General features: G+C 42.8%; 1 protein-coding gene and 1 non-coding gene across 2 annotated transcripts; one reads left to right on the top strand and one right to left on the bottom strand.

The window, feature by feature from the left end:
• Positions 1-11,289: 11,289 nt before the first annotated feature.
• Positions 11,290-22,819, top strand: POLE4 (DNA polymerase epsilon 4, accessory subunit). The gene is made up of 4 exons (XM_061431818.1): positions 11,290-11,540; positions 12,120-12,204; positions 13,234-13,275; positions 22,516-22,819. Exons 1-4 carry the CDS (start codon positions 11,331-11,333, stop codon positions 22,527-22,529), a joined length of 351 nt encoding a protein of 116 aa, XP_061287802.1. The 5' UTR covers positions 11,290-11,330; the 3' UTR covers positions 22,530-22,819.
• LOC133257857 (U6 spliceosomal RNA) lies at positions 14,737-14,842 on the bottom strand. The gene has a single exon (XR_009739719.1). It is a non-coding gene; the product is annotated as a U6 spliceosomal RNA (small nuclear RNA).
• Positions 22,820-23,314: the final 495 nt, after the last annotated feature.

The following is a 23,314-nucleotide window of genomic DNA, read 5'->3' as shown; positions in this document are numbered from 1 at the left end:
GATAGTAAAGAACAGGGAACCTGGCACACTGCAGTCCATGGAGTCACAAAGATTTGCACATGACTGACCCACTGAACAACAACAAAGGGTTTTGTGGTAGTTGTGATAATATTTAATAGCTCATGAAATCATCTTTGTAGCCCTTGCCTCTTTTTTTCGGGAGTAAATAAACACACACAACAGGCATTACTCCTTGCCTTGAGTAAGGGGCTGTGAGACTTTTCAGATATATCATTCTTGGTTATATAAAATCAGAATACAATGCTTTTTAAAAATATTTGGCAAATTTCAATTATCTGGAGGATAGTTTGTTACTGATAAGGGGAGCCTTTGGGTGATTAATACAAAAGCAGCTGAATATCACTAGAAGTTTGGGACTTTTCTATCATACGCCATTTCATTTCTTCTTGTCAAAAACAGTGCCTCCACTTCACCCCCACAAATTATAGAGGAAGCGATTTGCCCAAGTTGAGCTTTGGTGTAGAGGGATGCTGTGTCTGAGGATCATCACCAGTTTCTCAGCATTATTTTTTTTTTTTTGGAATGATTTTTAAAACTATATAAATGGATACAAGAAAGAATGAAGGATAGGTAACGGCCCAATAGCAAATAGAAGGGTGATAAAAGTCAAAACCCCAGGCACATGGGCACGAAAGCAAAAGGACTCTAAGCCACTTTGGAGGGCAGAGGGGGAGCAAGCAGCTCCACGTTTATGTAGCTCACTAGGTTCCGAATTTATCCCTCTACTAAATTGGGGCAGAAAAGTGCTACTGAATAATGAAAATTATAAAGAATTAGAAAATGAGATTATTCTTGATTTGTACTATTTAAGGAAAGAAGAACATAAAAAACAAGAGCATAAATTTTGACATTGAGACCATTTTTTAAAGGATTATTAAAATCAGGACATTTTACCATTTAAGTTTGTCAGTAAGTGTAGCCATTTTCCCTATACATCATGTAAATATCCCAAATACCATCTAATACATGAAAATTACATATTTATAAATTATATGAGAAAACTACTTTATGAAGAGAATGATAAAAATTTTTGTCCAAGTATATTTTATATCCATGAATATAAAGATTAATATATTGGTGACTGAACAACAACAGAGACAAATGGAAATGGAAACACAATGGTCCAAAACTTGAGATGCAGCAGAAGCAGTTCTAAGAGGCAAGTTTATAGCAATACAATCTTCCCTCAAGAAACTAGAAACATCTCAAATAAACAACCTAACCTTTTAAACTAGCCATTAAAAAGAATGAAATCATGCCATTTGGAACAAAAGGCAGAGGAACCAGAAATCAAATTGCCAACATCCGCTGGATCATGGAAAAAGCAAGAGAGTTCCAGAAAAACATCTATTTCTGCTTTATTGACTATGCCAAAGCCTTTAACTGTGTGGATCACAATAAACTGTGGAAAATTCTGAGAGAGATGGGAATACCAGACCACCTGACCTGCCTCTTGAGAAACGTGTATACAGGTCAGGAAGCAACAGTTAGAACTGGACATGGAACAACAGACTGGTTCCAAATAGGAAAAGGAGTACGTCAAGGCTGTATATTGTCACCCTGCTTATTTAACTTATATGCAGAGTACATCATGAGAAACTCTGGACTGGGAGAAGCACAAGCTGGAATCAAGATCGCTGGGAGAAATATCAATAACCTCAGATACGCAGATGACACCACCCTAATGGCAGAAAGTGAAGAGGAACTCAAAAGCCTCTTGATGAAAGTGAAGGTGGAGAGTGAAAAAGTTGGCTTAAAGCTCAACATTCAGAAAACGAAGATCATGGCATGTGGTCGCATCACTTCATGGGAAATAGATGGGGAAACAGTGGAAACAGTGTCAGACTTTATTTTAGGGGGGCTCCAAAATCACTGCAGATGGTGATTGCAGCCATGAGATTAAAAGACGCTTACTCCTTGGAAAGAAAGTTATGACCAACCTAGATAGCATATTCAAAAGCAGAGACATTACTTTGCCAACAAAGGTCCGTCTAGTCAAGGCTATGGCTTTTCCTGTGGTCATGTATAGATGTGAGAGTTGGACTGTGAAGAAAGCTGAGCGCCGAAGAATTGATGCTTTTGAACTGTGGTGTTGGAGAAGACTCTTGAGAGTCCCTTGGACTGCAAGGAGATCCAACCAGTCCATTCTGAAGGAGATCAGCCCTGGGATTTCTTTGGAAGGAATGATGCTAAAGCTGAAACTCCAGTACTTTGGCCACCTCATGCGAAGAGTTGACTCATTGGAAAAGACTCTGATGCTGGGAGGGATTAGGGGCAGGAGGAGAAGGGGACGATAGAGGATGAGATGGCTTGATGGCATCACTGACTCGATGGACGTGAGTCTGGGTGAACCCCAGGAGTTGGTGATGGACAGGGAGGCCTGGCATGCTATGATTCATGGGGTCACAAAGAGTCGGACACGACTGAGCGACTGAACTGAACTGACAGAGTGTCATACTGAGTGAAGTAAGTCAGACAGAGAAGAAGTATCATATGACATCCCTTATATATGGAATCTAAAAATAAATGATTTCAGTGAGCCCAGACTTTTGCATCTTTCCATACATAGAAAAGTGCTACATTCCTTAACTTGAGAGGTCTGATTTTAAGTAACAGTAATCTTTTGATGTTCCAACTACCTGGTCTTTTTGCAAAAACTCCTATATAGCCAAACAAGGTTAGTCCCTCCATTTAGACCATATTTGGGTACATGGGACTCAAAATTTCTTGCTTAAATGCTCCAGCCTCTTCTAGAGCTGCATAAGCCTCATCCTCCATCTGTCTTGCCTATGGTGAGCTCACCTACATCTTAGGCATAGCCAAAGGCAGAGGGCTTTTGGGTAGGATTTAGACTTGTGGGCTGAGGTGTGCTTCAGTGCCTGCTGGGTGGGCTTGGGAGTGGCAAGAGAAGGTGGGAATGTGGGCCAGCTGTCTCCATGTTTATACTTTCAAAGTTAGTGGCAGGTGTGGGTCCAGGGTCCCTTTGGGAAAGGAAAAATACTATTCCTTCCTTCCTACGAGTCACCCCTTTCCACCCTTTCTCTTCCTCTAGGGTGGATTAAAAGACTTCTTGCAGAAAAACACATCAACCAACATATGAACAAAAAACAAGACCTCAGATTATACCTACACTGCACATGAGTGCAACCCACGCACCCAGACATTGAGCATTCAGTGGACCACCCACCAACATGCCTTTGAAGGGTCACCGTTAAGAGGTTTGGGGGAGGGTTAGCCTCTGAAGGGGATAAACAGGGACTGATACCTGCCTAAGGCTGGTAGGGAGAGAGGACGTCTCAGAGGGGAAGATCATTGGAAGTCAGCCTTGTTGGCATCTTGGTGCTGGCATTTGGAAGGCTCTCCCTCTAGGAGAAGGGTCTACCACCTACTATTCCCTGTACAACCTCATCTTCAAAAGTAAACTGACTTGGAAACCAAATGTGTTAAATAAATGCTGTGGAGCTATTCTAGCTGAAACAGGGTTGGAGAGCAGAGCGACTGTCCTGCTTGGTGACCCTCCCACCTGCTCCTGAGGAACAAGTTGGAAATTTCCAGATCTAGAGAAACACGCTCGATGAGAGAAGCACAGATCAGGCTGCACCAGGCCGTTCTAGGCCCTGAGGGCAGGAGCTCAGGGACAAAGTGGGGGCGAAGCAGACCAGTGCTGGGCCCAGGACAGCCTCCCACTTTCCTCAGGGACAGAACACATAGGCAGCTTCTCCATGTTACCATCATCTGCCTTTAAATAAGACAATGTAAGAAGGTCTCTGTGATGTGCAAAGAACTAAGTAAACACGGGTGACGTCCACCAGTGAAAGAGAAGATGCGGATACTTGTGGCCTGGGTATTCTATCTTGTCATCTACCCTGATCCTTGTGTTCAGACTCCTGTGCTGGTTACGAAACCAACGTCTCTCAGCTTACACCCACCCACGTATACTCCATTCTGTGGCCCTGGGGCTACGACTCTACAAACTGCAATTCTCTGTGGCCAACTGACTCCAGGTTAGGCTCTGTCAGCAAGGCTGGAGGAAGGAGCAGGGACTCTCTCCTTCCTCACTGAGCATAACTCCAGCAATGACAGCTCTTTCGAATAAGCAGTGTCTTCCTGTTTTTTCCTACACTCCCAGCACCAGCCTCAGAGATACAAGGCAGTTGCCTCTCATTGGAGGTCTGGGTTCCAGCTCTGCTGGGCCCCTCTGCCAAGCTTCTGATTGATTAGGATCCCAGTCTCTTCCTTTTGCCCTCTAGTCCCAGCTGCCTGCTGCAGTTACTGCCTCTGTGTTTATCTTGACATTTCTCGTTTGCCTTTTCAGCCTCTAGTACTTGCCTGGGTTAAATTCTTTCTGTCAGAATGACCAGTGTGGTTTCTGTTTTCCTATTGAGATCTGATTGGTAGACACCCCTGAGAAGCATCACTTGGGGAACAGATGAGGGTGTAGCCTTGCCTGGCTGGGCTGCTTTGAGAAGCCCAACTGCAAAAACTCTGCCAGGAGCCCCAACTAGCCAACCTCTCTGGTAAAGAAACTCTCTTGTCACCAGAAAACCCCCTAATCTAATGCAATATTTATAAACAAACTCACTCCAGGAGGGAAGGTTTAATTTAAGAAAGCCAGTAGGAACCCTAAGTCTTTTCATTTCAATCAAAACTGCCAGTCAGTTAGCTTCGAAGCTAGTCCGGTGGTCCCAAAGCTGCCATCTGCCCAGCAGCTGTCCTGTCACCAAGGAAACCACAAGTCCGGGTGGGAAGCAATGAACAGGGCCCCCAGGAACCAGCCTGAAACTCGATCATCTGGCAAGTTTGTCATGATCAACTAGGCCAAAGTGCAGCATCTCTTTCAAGAATGATTCCCTGAAATTCTGCCTCAATCCACCTGACTTTTGTTTCCCAAAGTGGGAATACGCCCACCTCTGAGAAAGATGTGCATGAGATAACAAAGGGAGCCACTTGCTTCCTCAGTAACAGATGAGGCAGACAGTCTGCTGCACTGACAACAGGGCTAGTGTCTTTGGGACTCCCTCTCTACTTTCCCAGGCCCCAGTGACTTCCACCCCTGAGTGGTGGCCATCAAGTCTCCCCACCCTCCTCATGCAGCAGCACCAGAAGAGCAGCTCTGTAAAGCCCCTTTCCTCTGTCTGAATGGATGTTTGATGTCACCACCCTGCAAATAATTAAATAAGCTTTTATCTTATTAATGACTGGTAACTTCAAATATGACAAGAGGATTCACTCATTTAATTGCTCATTCCAGAAATATTCCCTGAGCACCTCCTGTGTACCAAGCACTAGGCGGGGCATTAATAATAATGATTAATCATGTATTAGTGCTGGGTGGAACCAGTAGACACTTAAATAGGACAGTCAGGGAAGGCAGTTCTGAGAAGGGGACATCTCAGCTGTATTCCAGACATCTACTGCTATGCAACAAACCACCCCAAAACTTAGTGGCTTAAAACAATGGTAGCAGTTGTTTTGCTTACAAATCTGTCATTTAGTGGGGGTTGGTAAAGCATGTCTCTGCTCTACCTAGCATCAACTGGAGCAGCTTGGAGGATGGGGACTGGACTTATCTGAAGTCTTCCTTATTTACATGTCTAGTGATTGATGTTGGCTGTTGCCAGGGACCGGAACTGGGGCAGTCAGCAAAAATACCTTCCTGTAGCCTCTCCATGAGGCTGCTTGAATGATGCCTGGATTCCAAGGGTAAGCCTCCCAAGAGGGAGAATGAAGTTGGAAGCTTTATCACCTTTTTCAAGCTAGTTGTAGCAAGCTATACAGAGTTACTTCTGCAGCATTTTATTCATTGGAAGCAAGAGGAGGGAAAATGAGATTCCACTTTTTAAGAGATTAAAGGCTAAGAATTTGTAGATGTGTTTAAAACCATCACCTAAAGAAGAAATCAGTAGGAGAGCATTCCTGGAAGAGGTCTTAGTATGTGAAGGCCCTGAGGGTGGGAAAACCTTGGTGTGTTCAAGGAAATGAAAGAATAGCAATGCTGGAGCATGGTGAGCAAGAGGGCATATATGAGATGAGGTCAGAGGTGACCAAGCCGTATGAAGCAGTTATATGAGTTTGAAATTTATTCTGGGTACAGGGGAGCCATTGAATGATTTAAGATTCAACTTCACACCTTGGAATAATCCTTCAGTTGCTAAACAGAGCATAGATTGAGCCAATGTTAGAATAGGGAAAACCAGTTAGGACACTATAGGAATGGTCCAGAGGAGAGATGATGATGACTTGGGTAAGAATGTTGTCACTGGAGATGAAAAGAAGTAGAGGCATTTGAAAAAAGGTGAGCAAAATAGAAGGAATTTATTAATAGAGTGGACGTGAGGCTGAAGGAAAAGAAGGTAGGTAAGAAAAAGGATTCTTGGGTTTAAGGTTCTGGCATCTGTATGGATAGCAGAACCATTTGCTTGGAATGCTAGGAGCGGGGGACTCACTGATATGTGTGAAAGGTAAAATCTAGAGTCTATTTTTAAGCATTTCAAGTTTGAGACATTTGAGAGATATACTAGTGGCAAGGAACAATGATAGCTGGATACACAATCCTGAAACACAGTGCAGAGTGTGGGGCTAGAATTATAAATTTGGGCATCTTTAGCCTATAGATGGTATTTAAAGCCATGGGCCTGGATGAGCTCATTTAGGGACCTAGAGTGAGAAAAATAGTATGAAGGTTTAGCCCTGGGAAAAGTAACCTACAAAGGAGACTGAGAAAGAGTGACTAGAAAGAGGAGGTGGGAAACTAGGGTATTGGACGTCATAGAAACCAAGAGAGGAGGTTTAGAAAGAGGGAATTCAGAAAAAAAGAATTGATCTAAACGACCTTAAAGCTCTCTCATATCTGGATGTCTATGATTTTATGAACATCTCAAATCCCTTCTAGATTGGAGATTCTGTGACTCAACTGCATCTTTGAAAAAACAAACTTCCTGATGAATCATTGTGTATCTCCAAAGACTATAAAAATTAATTCTTGGCAATGAGGAATTTTTTATCTTGTCCTTAAAGTGAACACAGGTAACATCAAGTCTAGAATGAAAATAAGGATCCTCGGAGAGAAGCTTAGGCAACAGTACAAGTGGAAAAAATATAAGTGGGGTTATCTGATCTCTTTCCAGTAGGGCTTATTTAGACACAGTAGACCCAGAGGTTGGGCACAGGTGACAGCCCCGGTCTTTAGACAGGGACATGTGTGAGCCCAATCCTTGTTTTCTGCCCCTGGGGGCACTCTCCCAACCTTTACTCCACGTGTAGGATTAACCTATTGCCTTGAGGAACCCCAAGATTTGTGCCCACAGGGTCCTCTGAGGGCTGGGCCCTGGTCTGGGAGGGCAGCCTGACAACTGGATTGCTCCTACTGGCTTATGTGACTTTGTGTGAGATTGGGTCACCAGAATGGCACTAACACACTGATTTAGGGTGCCTCTCACATCGGACACTGGGCCCTGGGCTACTGATGATGCAGTGCCAACATTTTGACCTGAGCTGCATATGTGTGCACACCTCAGCTCTTAGCCATCTGTGTTCCAAGCATAGTGTCACCTCTGATTTATACTCAAAGGTATGGACACTGGCAGGCATCCTTTACCCTGCATACCCCCTTGCCACTGGGAGCTTTCATCCCACGCCCTCCTCAGGCTTCACGTCACACATGAGTCCTCCAGGGTGACTGTGCATAACTCCTCTGAGGGCTTTTAAGACTATTGTTTTGCAATGACAGCAGGCTCTTCCAACTAATGTCCTCTCTTGCCTCCAGATGATATGGTGATAGTATACTTTCCCAGGTCAGTCTTCAATTATGCCTAAGGAGTGGACATTTCTTGTGTTACTGGGACTATTTTTCTTGCTCCATTCATGTCTCCTTACCTCTCTTCCCTTTTGATGGTTGTGTGTTTGGAAGCAGGACTGCAGACAACACTAAAATGATCATAGTCTAAAAATGCAGTGATTATAGCCTAAAGAATTCAAGAGAAAACGTGATTTGAAGATGTGTTGTTATATGTTAATACTATGAAATTCCAAACAGAAAATTTAATATAATCAGAAATTGGATTATCATTCATACTTTCATGTACATAAGGCTTGGAGAGGCTTGCATTTTTTGGTCATCATCAACGAAGCACAGAGACACTCTCTGAGAGAGTATGCATGGGTGCCACAATCTGTGTTGCAGCGTCATGAGTAATGATGCAACCAGCATTAAATAAATGGTATTAGAGGACTGCAGAGGCACAAACAGTGGACAAAAACCCCAAACCCAAAGCCATATTGTTTCAATACAAACAGGTTTCAGCGAGCTCTGACATTTTGAGCAATTGTTTTTCCTATTGTGTTGCTGCCTTTTTCTCATTGCGAGAGTTATATTAGCCTAGACAGCATAAATAGATGTCTCCTCGCACCTCAACAGGAATAATTGGTGCCTGGACTCTATGAAAAGTCTTCATGTGCATTCTTAATACAACAAACAAATCCTCTATTGATGATCCTAAATCTTCACTTATTTAGAATACTAGAACTTCACAAGGGTCCATAACCTTTGAAAGACATTTTAAGATCAAATTGTTTAGATAGACAAAAGCCCTGAAAAAATATCTTTCCAAGTTCCTGTACTTGGAAAGATACAAGTACTGTACTGTACAAGATACTCCTGTATCTTTCCAAGGCCCTGGTCATTGATGATCTTGAAAATGCAATCTCAGTGGATGGTGGTATTAAATACTTCACTGGAGTAAGTGCAAGAGGGAGCAAAAAAAGAGAAATTGGAGATAAGAATATAGGTAAGTTTGCAAAAGGCTTTTTTTTTTTTTTCCCCAAATAAGAGCAAAGAAATGCGGCAGAAGTTGGAGGGGGTGTGTGGGTCAAGAGCAAATTTTTTAGTAAAGATGTATGGTAATAGGAGGGCTTTCTAGGTTGTGCTAGTGGTAAAGAAACTGCCTGCCTGCCTGCCAGCCAAAGCAGGAGACATGAGACATGGGTTTGATCCCTGGGTTGGGAAGATCCCCTGGAGTAGGAAATGGCAACCCACTCCAGTATTCTTGTCTGGAGAACCCCACGGACAGAGGAGTCTGGTGGGCTACAGTTCCTAGGGTCGCAAAGAGTTGAACATGACTGAAGCGACTTAGCACACACTTACTAACCGGAATGGTTCAGCAGAAGAAGGAAAAGTAGATGCTGTAGGAGAGGGAAAGAAAGAGAGAGTGAGAGGAAGATAGAGAAGAGATGCCACAGGGACTTCCTTGAGAAAGCAAGAAGGGTTGGAAATCTGATGGACAAAGGTGGAGGGAATGGCCTTGGAGAGAAGCACTGACATTTCAGTCTAGTAGCAGCTGGGAAGGCAGAGTACCCAGCTGTAGGTACTGTTTGACTTCCCTGGTGGCTCAGATGGGAAACCGTCTGTCTACAATGCGGGAGACCCAGGTTCAATCCCTGGGGTGGGAAGATCCCTTGGAGAAGGAAATGGCAATCCATTCCAGTACTATTGCCTGGAAAATCCCATGGACAGAGGAGCCTAGTAGGCTACAGTCCATGGGGTCACAAAGAGTCGGACACGACTGAGCGACTTCACGTTTGTTCACTGTTTGGTGAGTAGGTGTGGTGATGAGAGTGGGCAGAAGCTCCAACCTCAGTGCTTCTATTTTCTCTGTGAAATAGCAACCGAGGTCATCAGCAGAGAGAGTCAAGGGATTGAGAAGGGGTGATATGTTTGAGGAGTAAAGAGAAGGTGTCAAATACTCATCTGGTGAGTAGGCAAGTGAGCAGAATGTGGTGGGATTGCTGGCTGCTCTGATTTTCACTTAAGACTGACCATAAGACTTGTATGACCAGTCAGTTTTTGTTGTTGATGTTGTTGTTCTCTCAATCTGCGCACAGCTGCATCAGTGTCAGTGCAGAATAGACATAAGATTCTATTTAACTCGGGTTGGTGTGTCATATACAGATGTGGGAACTGGATCATAAATAAGACAGAGCGCCCAAGAATTGATGCTTTTAAACTGTGGTGTTGGAGAAGACTCTTGAGAGTCCCTTGGACTGCAAGGAGATCCAACCAGTCCATTCTGAAGGAAATCAGTCCTGAATATTCATTGGAGGGACTGATGCTGAAAATGAAGCTCCAATACTTTGGCCACCTGATGCAAAGAAGTGACTCATAGGAACAGACCCTGCTGCTGGGAAAGACTGAAGGCAGGAGGAGAAGGGGAGGACAGAGGATCAGATGGTTGGATGGCATCACTGACTCGATGGACATGAGTTTGAGCAAGCTCTGGGAGCTGGTGATGGACAGGGAGGCCTGGCATGCTGCAGTACATGGGGTCACCAAGAGTCGGACATGACTGTGTGACTGAACTGGTGTGCCATTATCAACCGATTGCTTCTTAGTACCAGATCCACCTTCATTGCTTGCCAGCGATGTCGGAAGGTTTCTCTTCAGCCACATGATTATGATTTTATGCTATATCAGTAGCGTGCATTGGAGGACAAAAGGGGATATTTCTTGGTCCCAGTGTGCTTTTTTGAGAACAGGTTTTTGTAGTGCACAGTGGCCAGCAGTGGGCAGCACCTCTCCTTAGGCATGTTTCCGAAGCACCCCAGAAGGTGAATTGCCCATGAATCCAGTCACGGGGCACTTAAGTGACTTTGTGGCTCAGGGAGTCATGGCTGCGTCCTCCGCAACAAGACCTTGATCGCAGCTCTGGTGGGATGGGGTGCTCTTTCATGTTCATTTCATCCTTGGGTTTTCTACCTCGGCTTGGAAGCATACATGTAATGCCTCTGTTCTTTACAGTTCTCTTTGCACCTTAATAGTCAATCCCCTATTATAGTTACGAATTTTTAAACTTTACTGTTCAAATTCTGTGTGGTTTCTTTCTCCTAATTGGACTCATACAGATGACGTTTTATCACAGAAAGTGGGAAGAATTGTTAAAATACCGTCCATCACTTTTCCCTCCCACATTTTTATTGCTTCTATTTTAGTCTCCTCCAGTAGCATATAAACTTGTTCAAGTTTCTCCTATATATTTTTATTACTGCTGTATTTACTTTTACAATCAAGTTTCTCAGAGGAGGCAAGATGGCGCGTGAGTGTCATCAGACACAGTAAGAGAGAGCCCCAGACCTCAGAAGATGTGACTTGTGCAGTAAGACTCGACAGGTGTCTAGAACTCGCTGCAGCGCTCGGCCGCGTGAGGGGCGGAGTCACGCGTCCGTAGAGGGTGTGGCTTCCAGCGCGCGCGGGAAAGGGGCCGGCGCCGCCCGCGCGCACACAGTTGGCGGCCGCGCGCAGGACGCTCCGAGCCGGGATGGCGGCGGCGGCGCCTGGAAGCGGGGCTTCCCGGGAGGAGGAGGGCACCGGTGGGGACGCAGCCACTCCGCAGCCCCCAGCCCCGACGAGTGCGCCCGGAGCTCGTCTCTCGAGGCTGCCTCTGGCGCGAGTCAAGGCCTTGGTGAAGGCGGACCCCGACGTGACTCTCGCGGGACAGGAAGCCATCTTCATTCTGGCACGCGCCGCGGTGCGGCTTGGGCACAATGGGGCGGGGATGGGGGTGGGGGGGCCCGCGGTGCGTGGCGGCGGGTGGGGCTCGGGGCTCTTCCGAAGGGCGGGGCTTAGCAATCCTTTGGTCCTGGTTTGGGGAGCACCAGGAGCGTAGGGCGGCGTGTTCTGAGGCCCGGGAGGTGAGAAAGGTGCTAGGGCGGATTCTGAGATGGTGAGTATAGGAAGGGAAGACAGAAAAAGGATCACATACAGATACGGTAGTTGTACTGGTTTGCTACCACACCTACCTCTTCAAGAGGGCCTAACTTGCATCTCTAGTCTAACAGAACTTGTAGGAGTCTCGAGTGAGTGGGGTGGATGCATCTTGAGCAATTGCGGGAGGGGGAAGGGCAGTAGACCTTCATCAAGTCCAGGAAAACCTTCGGCTTCCCTGAGAACCTCCCTTTCACCCCCGCCCCCACCCCCACCAAAGAAGCACGCACACGAATCGTACTGGAACTCATGGATACAGTTCTCTGTTTTCTTTGTTTTGTTTTCAAATTTTCGTTTATTATAACTTTTTTCAGTTTTTTTTTCCTGCTTATTTTCTTTACAGGAACTGTTTGTGGAAACCATTGCAAAAGATGCCTACTGTTGTGCTCAACAAGGGAAGAGGAAAACTCTTCAGCGGAGAGATTTGGGTAGAGTGTCACTGTTGTATCTTGGATCTGGAGGCAGACAAGGGAGGGCTGGGCTGGGCCCGTCGAGGCTTTCCCTTATGCCAGTCGAGATGGCATCATTATAGGATGAGAGGTGCCCCGAGTCTTTTCCCATGATGTTTTCCGTTGGGCTGCCACAGTGCCAGAAAACCCTCCTTTTTTAATTGGCTGGAGAGGTGCTGGGACAGAGAACCAAAGGAGTCTGCTGCTGCTGCTTCTATGTCGCGTCAGTCGTGTCCGACTCTGTGCGACCCCATAGACTGCAGCCCACCAGGTTCCTCCGTCCCTGGGATTCTCCAGGCAAGAACACTAGAGTGGGTTGCCATTTCCTTCTCCAGTGCATGAAAGTCTTAGCGACCCCATGGACTGCAGCCTACCAGGCTCCTCCGTCCATGGGATTTTCCAGGCAAGAGTACTGGAGTGGGTCGCCAGTGCCTTCTCTGAAGGAGTCTAGGTATTGCCAAAGCTGACTAGATCCCTTTATACCTTCTGCCATGTTGTACCAGGCATGACTTTTTTTTTTCACGTAGATGTTCGATTTTTTACTCTGCCTTGTAGCTAGTAACACTAGAAACGTGTGTAAACTCATATACCATAATCTCACTTGCCCTGCTACATAGCCAAACTCTTCTCTGATAACTTTCGGAGCAAAGATGTTTCCCTCCATGAACAGTATTTACCCAGGCTTTTCTTATTTTCTTACTCTCTTTTTTAAAAAATTTTAGTTCCCTGACTGGGGATCAAACCCTTGCCCCTTGCCTTGGGGCCCAGAGTCTTAATTAACCACTGGATGGCCAGGGAAGTCCCTTTTCTTACTCTTGTAGAGAGATAGCTGATGTGTAGGATTTGATGGTGAAGTAGATTCGGATTTCAAGGTAGCAAGGGGCAAATTTTATAAATTCCCTCCTTGCATAAAGCCTCATGCCGGTCTCTGTGTGGGTTGTGCTTTTGTAAGAGATTGATGCCCAAATGACCGAAGTCAGTCAGATGTCCCTTTACTTTGTGTTTCAGATAATGCAATAGAAGCTGTGGATGAATTTGCTTTTCTGGAAGGTGAGTTCTCCGTCAGTAGGTAATCATTTCCATCTGTCTTTCCTGTGCTAACGATCTGAGTTCAAAACCTTATAAAACGAATGGCCTGGTTCTTCTTTCTTCATGTAGAAATACTTTTTCTCCCTGTTTCCTATTTAAGATAGGAAAAACAAATTCTAATTCAAATTCCCTTGAATAATTAGAATTTCCTCCTGAAAACTGCTTAACCATAGAAAATGGGAGGGACTGTGAAGAACCCAGTGGAGTTAGGTAGATTCAGAAGTTTGATTCTTACTTTGATTGCCCTCCTTAGATATAAATCTTACCCCTCATCATAATGCTGGAGATCAGAAATGATTGCCAAGATTTAAAGGGTTATTTCTTGTTCTTGTTTATTCTTCAGCAATCTGTGTAATTATTTTGTTGCTGTGAGATACCGTTCTGGCCTGTGTTATTTTTTCCTTAGGAATTTCAGGTTAACTCCTGTTTTCTGACTAAATCGCATAGAAATAGAAAATATTTGAAATTCCTCATTTTAGCTAACTTTTCTTAGAGCTCTCACTCCTACTTAATTCCTGAATTTGATCAACTCACTATTTCCTGCATGTGTTCTGATTGAAGAGCTTTGTGAAAGCTGTGTACCTTCAGTTCATTCGCACCTTTACCATTCGAGGATGTTCTGTCTACCTCCCTGAAGCCTTATCACTTTCAGAAATCCTTTTTTGAATTATTTCAGTGTTTTTTTTTTTTTTTTACACCGCTTCGTTCTGCAACTGTAATCAGCCTAGTCTCTGGCCCTTTTGGTTGTTGTCATTACTAAGTCACTAAGTCATGTCTACCTCTTTGCGACCCCACGTACTATAGCATGTCAGGCTCCTCTGTCCTCCACTTCTGGAGTTTGCTCAAATTCATGTCCATTGAATTGGTGATGCTATCTAACCATCTCATCCTCTGTCTCCCCCTTCTCCTGTTGGCTTCAATCTTTCCAGCCTCAGGATCTTTTCCAGTGAGTTGGCTTTTCACTTCAGATGGCCAGAGTATTGGAGCTTCAGCATTAGTGCTTCCGATGAGTTTTCAGGGTTGATTTTCTTTAAGATTAACTGATTTGATCTCCTTGCTGTCCAAGGGACTCTCAAGAGTCTTCTCCAGCACCACAATTTGAAGGCATCAATTCATCGGTACTCAGCCTTCTTTATGGGCCAACTCTCTCATCTGTACATGACTACTGCAAAAACTGTAGCTTTCAATGTATGGATATATTATTTTAAATGTCTTTTAAGATACATTCTATGGCTAGCTTTAAGCCTAGATTATTGAGTATTCTCTTAATTTGTAGATCTTTTTTAAGCCTCTTTTCTGGATACTCATCTCAAAAATAACTTGTTGGCTGTCTACCTAAGGTGGGCACCTGCTTGTGATTGACATCCTGTCAGTTCCTCAGTCAAAAATGTTTGGAGCCTAACTAGCTGTTTGTTTTTATTTTTAAATATGGAATGTGTCATGAATTTGTGTGTAGTCCTTGCTCAGGGGCCACGCTAATCTTCCCTGTATTGTTAAATTTTAGTAAATGTGCTGCTGAAGTGAGCACTTCTGTTTAATTACCATCTTTTCAAAGAGATGAGCAATTTATTTAAGTTTTTGCCTTAAAGACATAAGAGTACCAACCTGTGGTACCAGGATGATAAATTGGAGGGTACTAGGAGTAGGAATATAGAAAACTTAAGAAGTTTTCCACTTTAGCCTTTACCGTGGATGATGCTTGGCTTGGATTTTTAATAAATGGCTATTTAATACGTAGTGGATATGTTCATTTTCATCTTTGGATTCAGTAATCTCAGTAATTGAATCCCTTTGGCTGGTCATTTTAGCCCCCTAGGATTTAGTCAGTATTATGTTATTTTGTACTTGGTAAAGTGAATGTTCTTATGTCCTTAGATGTGTATGTTCTAAGTGGAATTCTTTTTTTAATTGAGTCAGTATATATTCATGATTAAAAGTCAGATAGTTACCTTATGACTTACAATGCAATGTAGCTGCTGCCCCTCATCTTGTCATTATTTCTGTTTTTAGCTTTTCAGATGGTTTCTTATATTTTTGAATAGTATGCTTTGTTGTTGGTTTATCAACTCTAGATGTTGTCTTTTGACTTCCAGCAATGATAAATGAAGTTTTGGTAAACCTATACTACCCCCTCAATCCTTTCGCTCTTTTTTGTTTTTGGCAGTTTTATCATTATTTTTAGTTCCTCTGTTACCTTTACAATTTATGTAACATACTAAAATATGTATTTTTTGTTGACAACTCACTTTGTAAGGTAGGAATGTTAGTGCACTTATTCCTTCCTTTCCCATTATTAGCTCACTTCTAGTTATAACTTTGTGTCAAGGCTGAAAACATACTTCCTTATCATAATTAAATCTTCCGTGCTTAATAGGTTGAGTTTAGAAGTTGAAAAATAGTATTACGAACAGTCTTCCTTTAACCTCTCTGTCCCTTAATCTCTTATATAGGTCCCCTCCTTTCAGGCCACTGTTTTTCATCTCTTTTGTAATCTTCTGGGTATTTTATGCAAATATGTTTGTGTGTGTCTGTGTGTATGTATTCTTTTCTAAGAACCTTCCCTTATGAAAGAATATAGCATTGAATATGTATCTTTTTCTTGTGTGGATTCTGTCAAACATCCTGTATACCTGATTCACATTTCTACCAGGAGTGTATGACAGTTCCCGTTGCTCCCCATTCTCACCAATACTTGGTATTATCGGAGTTTTATTTTTGCAAGTTTGGTAAGAACAACATTGGTGGGACTTTTTATAATGAAAGAGTGTTGGATTTTGTTAAATGCGTTTCCTGCATCTATTAAAATGATCATGTGGTTTTTAATCTTTTCTTTTGTTAATGTGAATATTGAACTGTCCTTGTATCCTGGAATAAAGTCCACTTGATCATGGCATATGATTCTTTTTAATATATTGTTGGATTTGGTTTTCTAATATTTTTTGAGAATATTTGTGTTGATATTCATCAGTGATATTGGGCTGTAATTTTTTTTTTTTTTTTTTTTAGTTTGTCTCATTTTGGTATCAGGGTAATAATGGTGGTCTTACTGTAGAATGAATTCGGGAGTATTTCCTTCTTCAGGTTTTTGGAATAGTTTGAGAAGGATGGGTATTAAGCTCTTGCTGTATGTTTGGTAGAATTTCTCTGAAGCTGTCTGGTCCTGGATTTTGTTTGCTGCATATTTTTTGATTACTGGTTCAGTTTTACTACTGGTGGTCCAGCTATTCAGATTATTTTTTTCTTCCTCATTCAGTCTTGGAATGTTGTCTGTAATGTATCCGTGTTAAAATTTTCACGGTTCATCTATTCTTTTCCCTAGTTCAGTTAGCATTCTTATTACTAATGCTTTGAACTCTTTATCTGGTAAATTATTTATTTTTGTTTCATTAGTTGTTCCTTCAGGGTTTTTTTCCTTGTTCTTTCATTTTTAAAGAAATTCCTCTTTTCATTTTGCTTAAGATTTCTCTGTCTCTGTGAAATTAGGTGAAACAGTTACCCATCCTGGTCTTGAAGTGGAGTTCTTATTTGGGGGCATCTCTATAGTCTGTGTGTGCTCAGTGACTTGGATGGGTTGTATTTTAAGTGAACACAAGTCACATGTTACCTCAGTGTCCTGGCAGCTATCACCTTAGTAGAAGGTGGGGCTGGACATGGAGGGGCCAGAGCCAAAGGGAGGTGTGACCTGGGTCTTCTTCACTCATCCGTTGCCAACACTGCCCTGTCATGAGTGATGTCAGGTCCCAAATTGCTGGAGCAGAATCCCTTAGAGGAAGGTCCAGCTTGGTTCTGTTCACATTGAGTGCGTGTTTTCTTCCTCCAGGCATCAGCACTGTTGCTCCAAAGGAGTGCAGTGCTAGAACCAGAAGTGCTAAACTGGGCACCTCGCGGAGGCTGGGGCCTGTGGTTGGGTGGTCCTGGCATCAGTCGGAGCTATAGGCTGCTTGTGAGCTCCTGCTGCTGTGAACGCTACAAATGGGTGCCCTTTCCTTGTTGGGATGCTGTGCTGGGCTTGAGCCTGCCCTGGCCTCTACAGTTGTGCACGTTCCTCAGCAATGGCAGCCTTTGCCCTAGTGGAGAGCTGTCCTGTGGGGCGAGAGGACCAGAATGGGGGCTTGACATGAACTAGGCTGTATGCACTGGTCCCAGCACCAGTCAGAACTCCAGATCACTCCTGATTTGCCACTCTGTGACCAGCAATTGGCTCCCTTGTTCTCCTCAGATGCCCTGCCAGATCCAAGCTGGCTTTGTCGCTCATGGCCGAGTGTTTTGCTCAGCTGTGGCAGCCTTTGCTCTAGCATGGAACTGCACTCTGGAGCAAGTTGGGCTGGAGGAGGCACTTGGTGTGGGCTGGGGCCCGCACTGGGTAGTCATGGTTCCAGTCTGCTGCTTCTGCCTTGTTTTGGGAGTAAGCAAGTGTATGTGTACTTCATTGTGAGTGGAGTCTCGGTTTTTTTACAACCACATTGTCAGTCCCCATAGATTTCAAACCAGCTAAGAAGGACTCATCCTCCCTGTGTTAGGCCCCAGAACTGGGGTGCCCTTGTTGTGATTCAAACTGCTGAGTACCCAGGGAGATGCTCCAAACCGTGTGATCTGCCTTATCTTCTGTATCTACTTCTGGGGTACAGGTCCTGACCTAACCTCTTCCCTTCCCTTCCTAACTCTTTGGGGATCTTTCTTACAGCTTTGATTGTATAGGAATTTTTCTGCCAATCTCCAGTTAGTTTTCAGGGAGAATTTCTCTACATGTGGATGTATTTTTGGTGTGTATGATATGAATTGTTTAAAAAATACTCAGGCTTATAGTCTTTGTCTTTGAGTGGAGCATTTAATTTACTGTAATTAATAATATATATGGGTTAAATGTACCATCTTATTTTGTGCTTTCTATTTGTCCTTATTTTATGTTTTTTCTGTTTTTTGCCTTTTAAGTATAATTTATTCAGCATTCTCTCTATTATTTTGGGAGTTATAATCTCTTTTTTGTTATCCTATCAGTTACTACATACATCCTTAATTTATCAGAGCCCCCACTTACAAATAGCTGTGAAAAGAAGAGAAGCAAAAAGCAAAGGAGAAAAGGAAACATATAAACATCTGAATGCAGAGTTCCAAAGAATAGCAAGGAGAGATAAGAAAGCCTTCTTCAGCGATCAATGCAAAGAAATAGAGGAAAACAACAGAATGGGAAAGACTAGAGATCTCTTCAAGAAAATTAAAGATACCAAAGGAACATTTCATGCAAAGATGGGCTCGACTAAGGACAGAAATGGTATGGACCTAACAGAAGCAGAAGATATTAAGAAGAGATGGCAAGAATACACAGAAGAACTGTACAAAAAGATCTTCATGACCCAGATAATCACGATGGTGTGATCACTCACCCAGAGCCAGACATCCTGGAATGTGGAGTTAAGTGGGCCTTAGAAAGCATCACTACGAACAAAGCTAGTGGAGGTGATGGAATTCCAGTTGAGCTATTCCAAATCCTGAAAGACGATGCTGTGAAAGTGCAGCACTCGATATGCCAGCAAATTTGGAAAACTCAGCAGTGGCCACAGGACTGGAAAAGGTCAGTTTTCATTCCAATCCCAAAGAAAGGCAATGCCAAAGAACGCTCAAACTACTGCACAATTGCACTCATCTCACACGCTAGTAAAGTAATGCTCAAAATTCTCCAAGCCAGGCTTCAGCAATATGTGAACCGTGAACTTCCTGATGTTCAAGCTGGTTTTAGAAAAGGCAGAGGAACCAAAGATCAAATTGCCAACATCCGCTGGATCATGGAAAAAGCAAGAGAGTTCCAGAAAAACATCTGCTTTATTGACTATGCCAAAGCCTTTGACTGTGTGGATCACAATAAACTGTGGAAAATTCTGAAAGAGCTGGGAATACCAGACCACCTGATCTGCCTCTTGAGAAATTTGTATGAGGGTCAGGAAGCAACAGTTAGAACTAGACATGGAACAACAGACTGGTTCCAAATAGGAAAAGGAGTACGTCAAGGCTGTATATTGTCACCCTGTTTATTTAACTTCTATGCAGAGTACATCATGAGAAACGCTGGACTGGAAGAAACACAAGCTGGAATCAAGATTGCCGGGAGAAACCTCAGATATGCAGATGACACCACCCTTAGGGCAGAAAGTGAAGAGGAACGAAAAAGCCTCTTGATGAAAGTGAAAGTGGAGAGTGAAAAAGTTGGCTTAAAGCTCAACATTGAGAAAACGAAGATCATGGCATCTGGTCCCATCACTTCATGGGAAATAGATGGGAAACAGTGGAAACAGTGTCAGACTTTATTTTTGGGGCTCCAAAATCACTGCAGATGGTGACTGCAGCCATGAAATTAAAAGATGCTTACTCCTTGGAAGGAAAGCTATGACCAACCTAGATAGCATATTGAAAAGCAGAGACCTTACTTTGCCAACAAAGGTCCGTCTAGTCAAGGCTATGGTTTTTCCAGTGGTCATGTATGGATGTAAGAGTTGGACTGCTAAGAAGGCTGAGCACCAAAGAATTGATGCTTTTCAACTATGGTGTTGGCAAAGACTCTTGAGAGTCCCTTGGACTGCAAGGAGATCCAACCAGTCCATTCTGAAGGAGATCAGCCCTGGGATTTCTTTGGAAGGAATGATGCTAAAGCTGGAACTCCAGTACTTTGGCCACCTCACGCGAAGAGTTGACTCATTGGAAAAGACTCTGATGCTGGGAGGGATTGGGGACAGGAGGAGAAGGGGACGACAGGATGAGATGGCTTGATGGCATCACTGACTCGATGGATGTGAGTCTGAGTGAACTCTGGGAGTTGGTGATAGACACGGAGGCCTGGTGTGCTGTGATTCATGGGGTTGCAAAGAGTCGGACACGACTGAGCAACTGATCTGATCTGAATGTTAATACTTTTCCCTTTATCCTCAAAAAATTAGGATCTTAGAATCCATTAGCTCAGTGTACAAGTCCCACATCCCGCACTCATGCTGTTATTGTTACCTGTTTTGTCTTTGTCACTTCACATAAGGCATTATAATTGCTATGTTATACCAGCAGTGATACATGAATTTATCCATGTATTTATACTGTCTTTGCTCATTATATTTCTTCTCCATTTGTGATCATTTTCTCTCTGAAGTAAATCATAAAGGTGATAGCAAACTCTGCTTTTGCTTTTTTGTTTTTGTATTTTGGGGGGTCTAAAAGTACCTTTTTAAAAGTTTTTTTTTTCATACCTGCTCTGGCTATTGAAAGATATTTTGCTGAATATAGAATTCTAGGTGAAACTTTGTTTTAGCACGCTGACGTGCTCATTCTTGTCTTTTGGGGCTTCTGTTGCTTCTTTTGAAGCTAATTTGCCCTCTTTTTCTGGTTTTGAAGATGTTCTCTGTCTTTGATTTTTCTGTAGTTTCACTCCAATGTATCCAGGAATAATTTCCTAAGTTTGCTTAGGCTTTTTAAATCTATGGATTGAGGTCTTTCATCTCTCCTGGAGAAGTCTCTTCTCTTTCCTTTCTCTTGTTCTTTCTGTTTTCTCTCTGGGATTTGCATTAAGCATATGCTAAAAGTTAACCATAATTTTGCCTCTCCATGATGTATTCTGTGTAATTTTCCTGACTTTACAGTTTATAATTCTCTCTTCAGTGGTCTTGTCTTCTTTAAATTTTTTCCCTTGAGTTATTAGTTTCAGTTCTTGTTTTTGTAGTTTTTAGTTTTTATGAATTCTGTTCCATTACTTTTCAAATCTCTTTTGTCATTTTTTGTTTGTATTTGCTGCAGGTGTTTTGAAGCTTGTCTTTCATTTCCTTACCCACAGTGTGTACACGTGTTTATATCCAAGCTAATATTCAAAGCCCTTTAAGGCTGGTTTGCTTGCTTTTCTGGTTTTATTGTTTCTGTTGCTGCTGTATCATGGTCTTTTTTCCCTATATGCCTAGTTATCTTGGTATATTTGGTCATGATATTTGAAAAAGCTATTTGTTGGATAATCACTTGAGGCCTTTATAATGAAACCTTTCTCCAAAGATTTTTATTTGCTTCTGCAAGGCACCTAGAGGCAGGTATCGGTGCAGGACCTTTTTCTTGAATCCAGGACTTGAGGATTTCTTGATCACTGTGTTGGTATAATCTGTGATGTCAGGTCTGTGATGGGACTGATTTAATTCCAGTTCAGCCTTATTCTGAGGGTGTAGCCTTTTGGGAATCCAGCTTTTAAAGAGGGGGCAATTATCAAACCTTTCCACTTGGGCACATTCTCATATTTGACTCTTCATTGCCTCAGTCAAATCACAGCACAGTTTCTCGGCTCTCTTTTGGATTGGCAGATTCCCCTGAGGTAAAAGCAGTTTTGGAGGCCAGGTTTTCTTTGTGTTCTTGCCTTCTCTAGGTTTTGGATTTGCCTTTTCATGAGGCCTGTTTAATGCCTGAAGGATTTTCTTTTTAAAAATATTTTAAGTCCTCTGTATCAGTTTGATCTCAGCAGGAACTTGCCATTATCAAAAGCAGAGGCTATTAAAAAAATCTGAGGTATTTCTTCTTTGTTTTGTTGTTTCCTTACATGTTCTTTCCCCAAGTTATTCTTTTTACTTTCCTTTTACTAGATAGGCATTTTTCAAATGCCTTGTAATTTTTATTCTATTTTAGAATGTGGGAATAAGAAGGCTCTTTGGAACTTGTGTATGTATCTGTATGGAGGATGGTTTTTGCCTTGCAATTTTATATTAGTGTGGGTAGAGGTGGAGCCAGATGTTATGTTGGGGGCCTCCAGAGGCCAGAATTGCAGAAAGCTTGACTGTGGGAAGCTAGAATTTTTCAGAAGCTACGCTAGTTCCCCAGATAATTCATTTAGTTCTTTAGAAGAGAGCCTGCTGACTTTGTTTATCATCTTTCTCAAAAGATTATAAACTCTGCTTAGAGAACTTACTTATTTTGTATCACTCCCCCCTTGTGTAGTCTCCACAGATGCTCGTTAAGTAACACAACTTCTTAGCCCTTTTCCCACCACTAATTTGAATTGTCTAGACTCAACTGCCCACCCTCATAATGACATGTTTTTCCCCAAGGATCTTTTGGATGGGTATTTCTCAAGATTAATATTTTGGTCTTAGAAGAACTGCTAGTACCAAAGCACCTGTCACTTGGCCCGTGTTGCTACATTCATCCAGTTCTCAAGTACCTTGGTTTAAACATTGCTCTTTGTGTTTTTAGGTACTTTGGATTGATTGCTGAGCTGGACAGTTTTGTGAGCCTGTACCTGCATCCTTCAGCTAGACCCTCTGCAGGCCTCAGCTTTGACGAAGAGTCTTTGAAATGTTGAACTTACACATTTTTTCTGTTCTATGTTCACCTAAGCCTGAACAAGCCTGTTAGCTTTAATCTACAAGGTCTTCCACTACTTGGGTCTTCCATTTCTGGCCTGGATGCAGCTGCTTGTGGTAGAAATATAGAAAATGGTTTGTGTAGGTTGGTTAATATATGATAAGGACCAAATAAAGGTTTCTGATCAACTTTAGCCTTTTGTGTTTTATAATCTTGTCTGTATTCTTGCCTCATGACTGGAGAGCCACCATGCCTAGCCACAGATCTTTCTGATCTTCCCTGGTAGCCATTGTAAACCTCAGTCTTTCATTTATTTGTTCGTTGTTTTGTTTTTTTTTTTAGCACATCAGCAAAACGTGACTCCAGAATTTACAGGATGTCACTTAAGTTCTTCAGAGGTCAAATAAATGTGATCCTAGAAGAAGCACAAGCTGGAATCAAGATTGCCGAGAGAAATATCAATAACCTCAGGTATGCAGATGACACCACCCTTATGGCAGAAAGTGCAGAAGAACTAAAGAGCCTCTTGATGAAAGTGGAAGAAGAGAGTAAAAAAGTTGGCTTAGACTCAACATTCAGAAAACTAAGATCATGGTGTCTGGTCCCATCACTTCATGGCAAATAGTTGGGGAAACAGTGTCAGACTATTTTTTGGGCCTCCAAAATCACTGCAGATGGTGATTGCAGC

Source organism: Bos javanicus, chromosome 11, assembly GCF_032452875.1.
Source record: "Bos javanicus breed banteng chromosome 11, ARS-OSU_banteng_1.0, whole genome shotgun sequence".
Taxonomy (NCBI): Eukaryota; Metazoa; Chordata; class Mammalia; order Artiodactyla; family Bovidae; genus Bos; species Bos javanicus.
Note: the sequence above shows the minus strand (reverse complement) of the source record. Positions and strands in the feature narration are given on the sequence as shown.

Bases quoted from the DNA above. Each gene is read 5' to 3' on its own strand.
- POLE4 (XM_061431818.1), top strand. From the start codon at position 11,331: ATGGCGGCGGCGGCGCCTGGAAGCGGGGCTTCCCGGGAGGAGGAGGGC. The intron at 11,541-12,119 runs GTGCGGCTTGGG...TTTTCTTTACAG, and splicing joins TCATTCTGGCACGCGCCGCG to GAACTGTTTGTGGAAACCAT. The intron at 12,205-13,233 runs GTAGAGTGTCAC...TTTGTGTTTCAG, and splicing joins TCTTCAGCGGAGAGATTTGG to ATAATGCAATAGAAGCTGTG.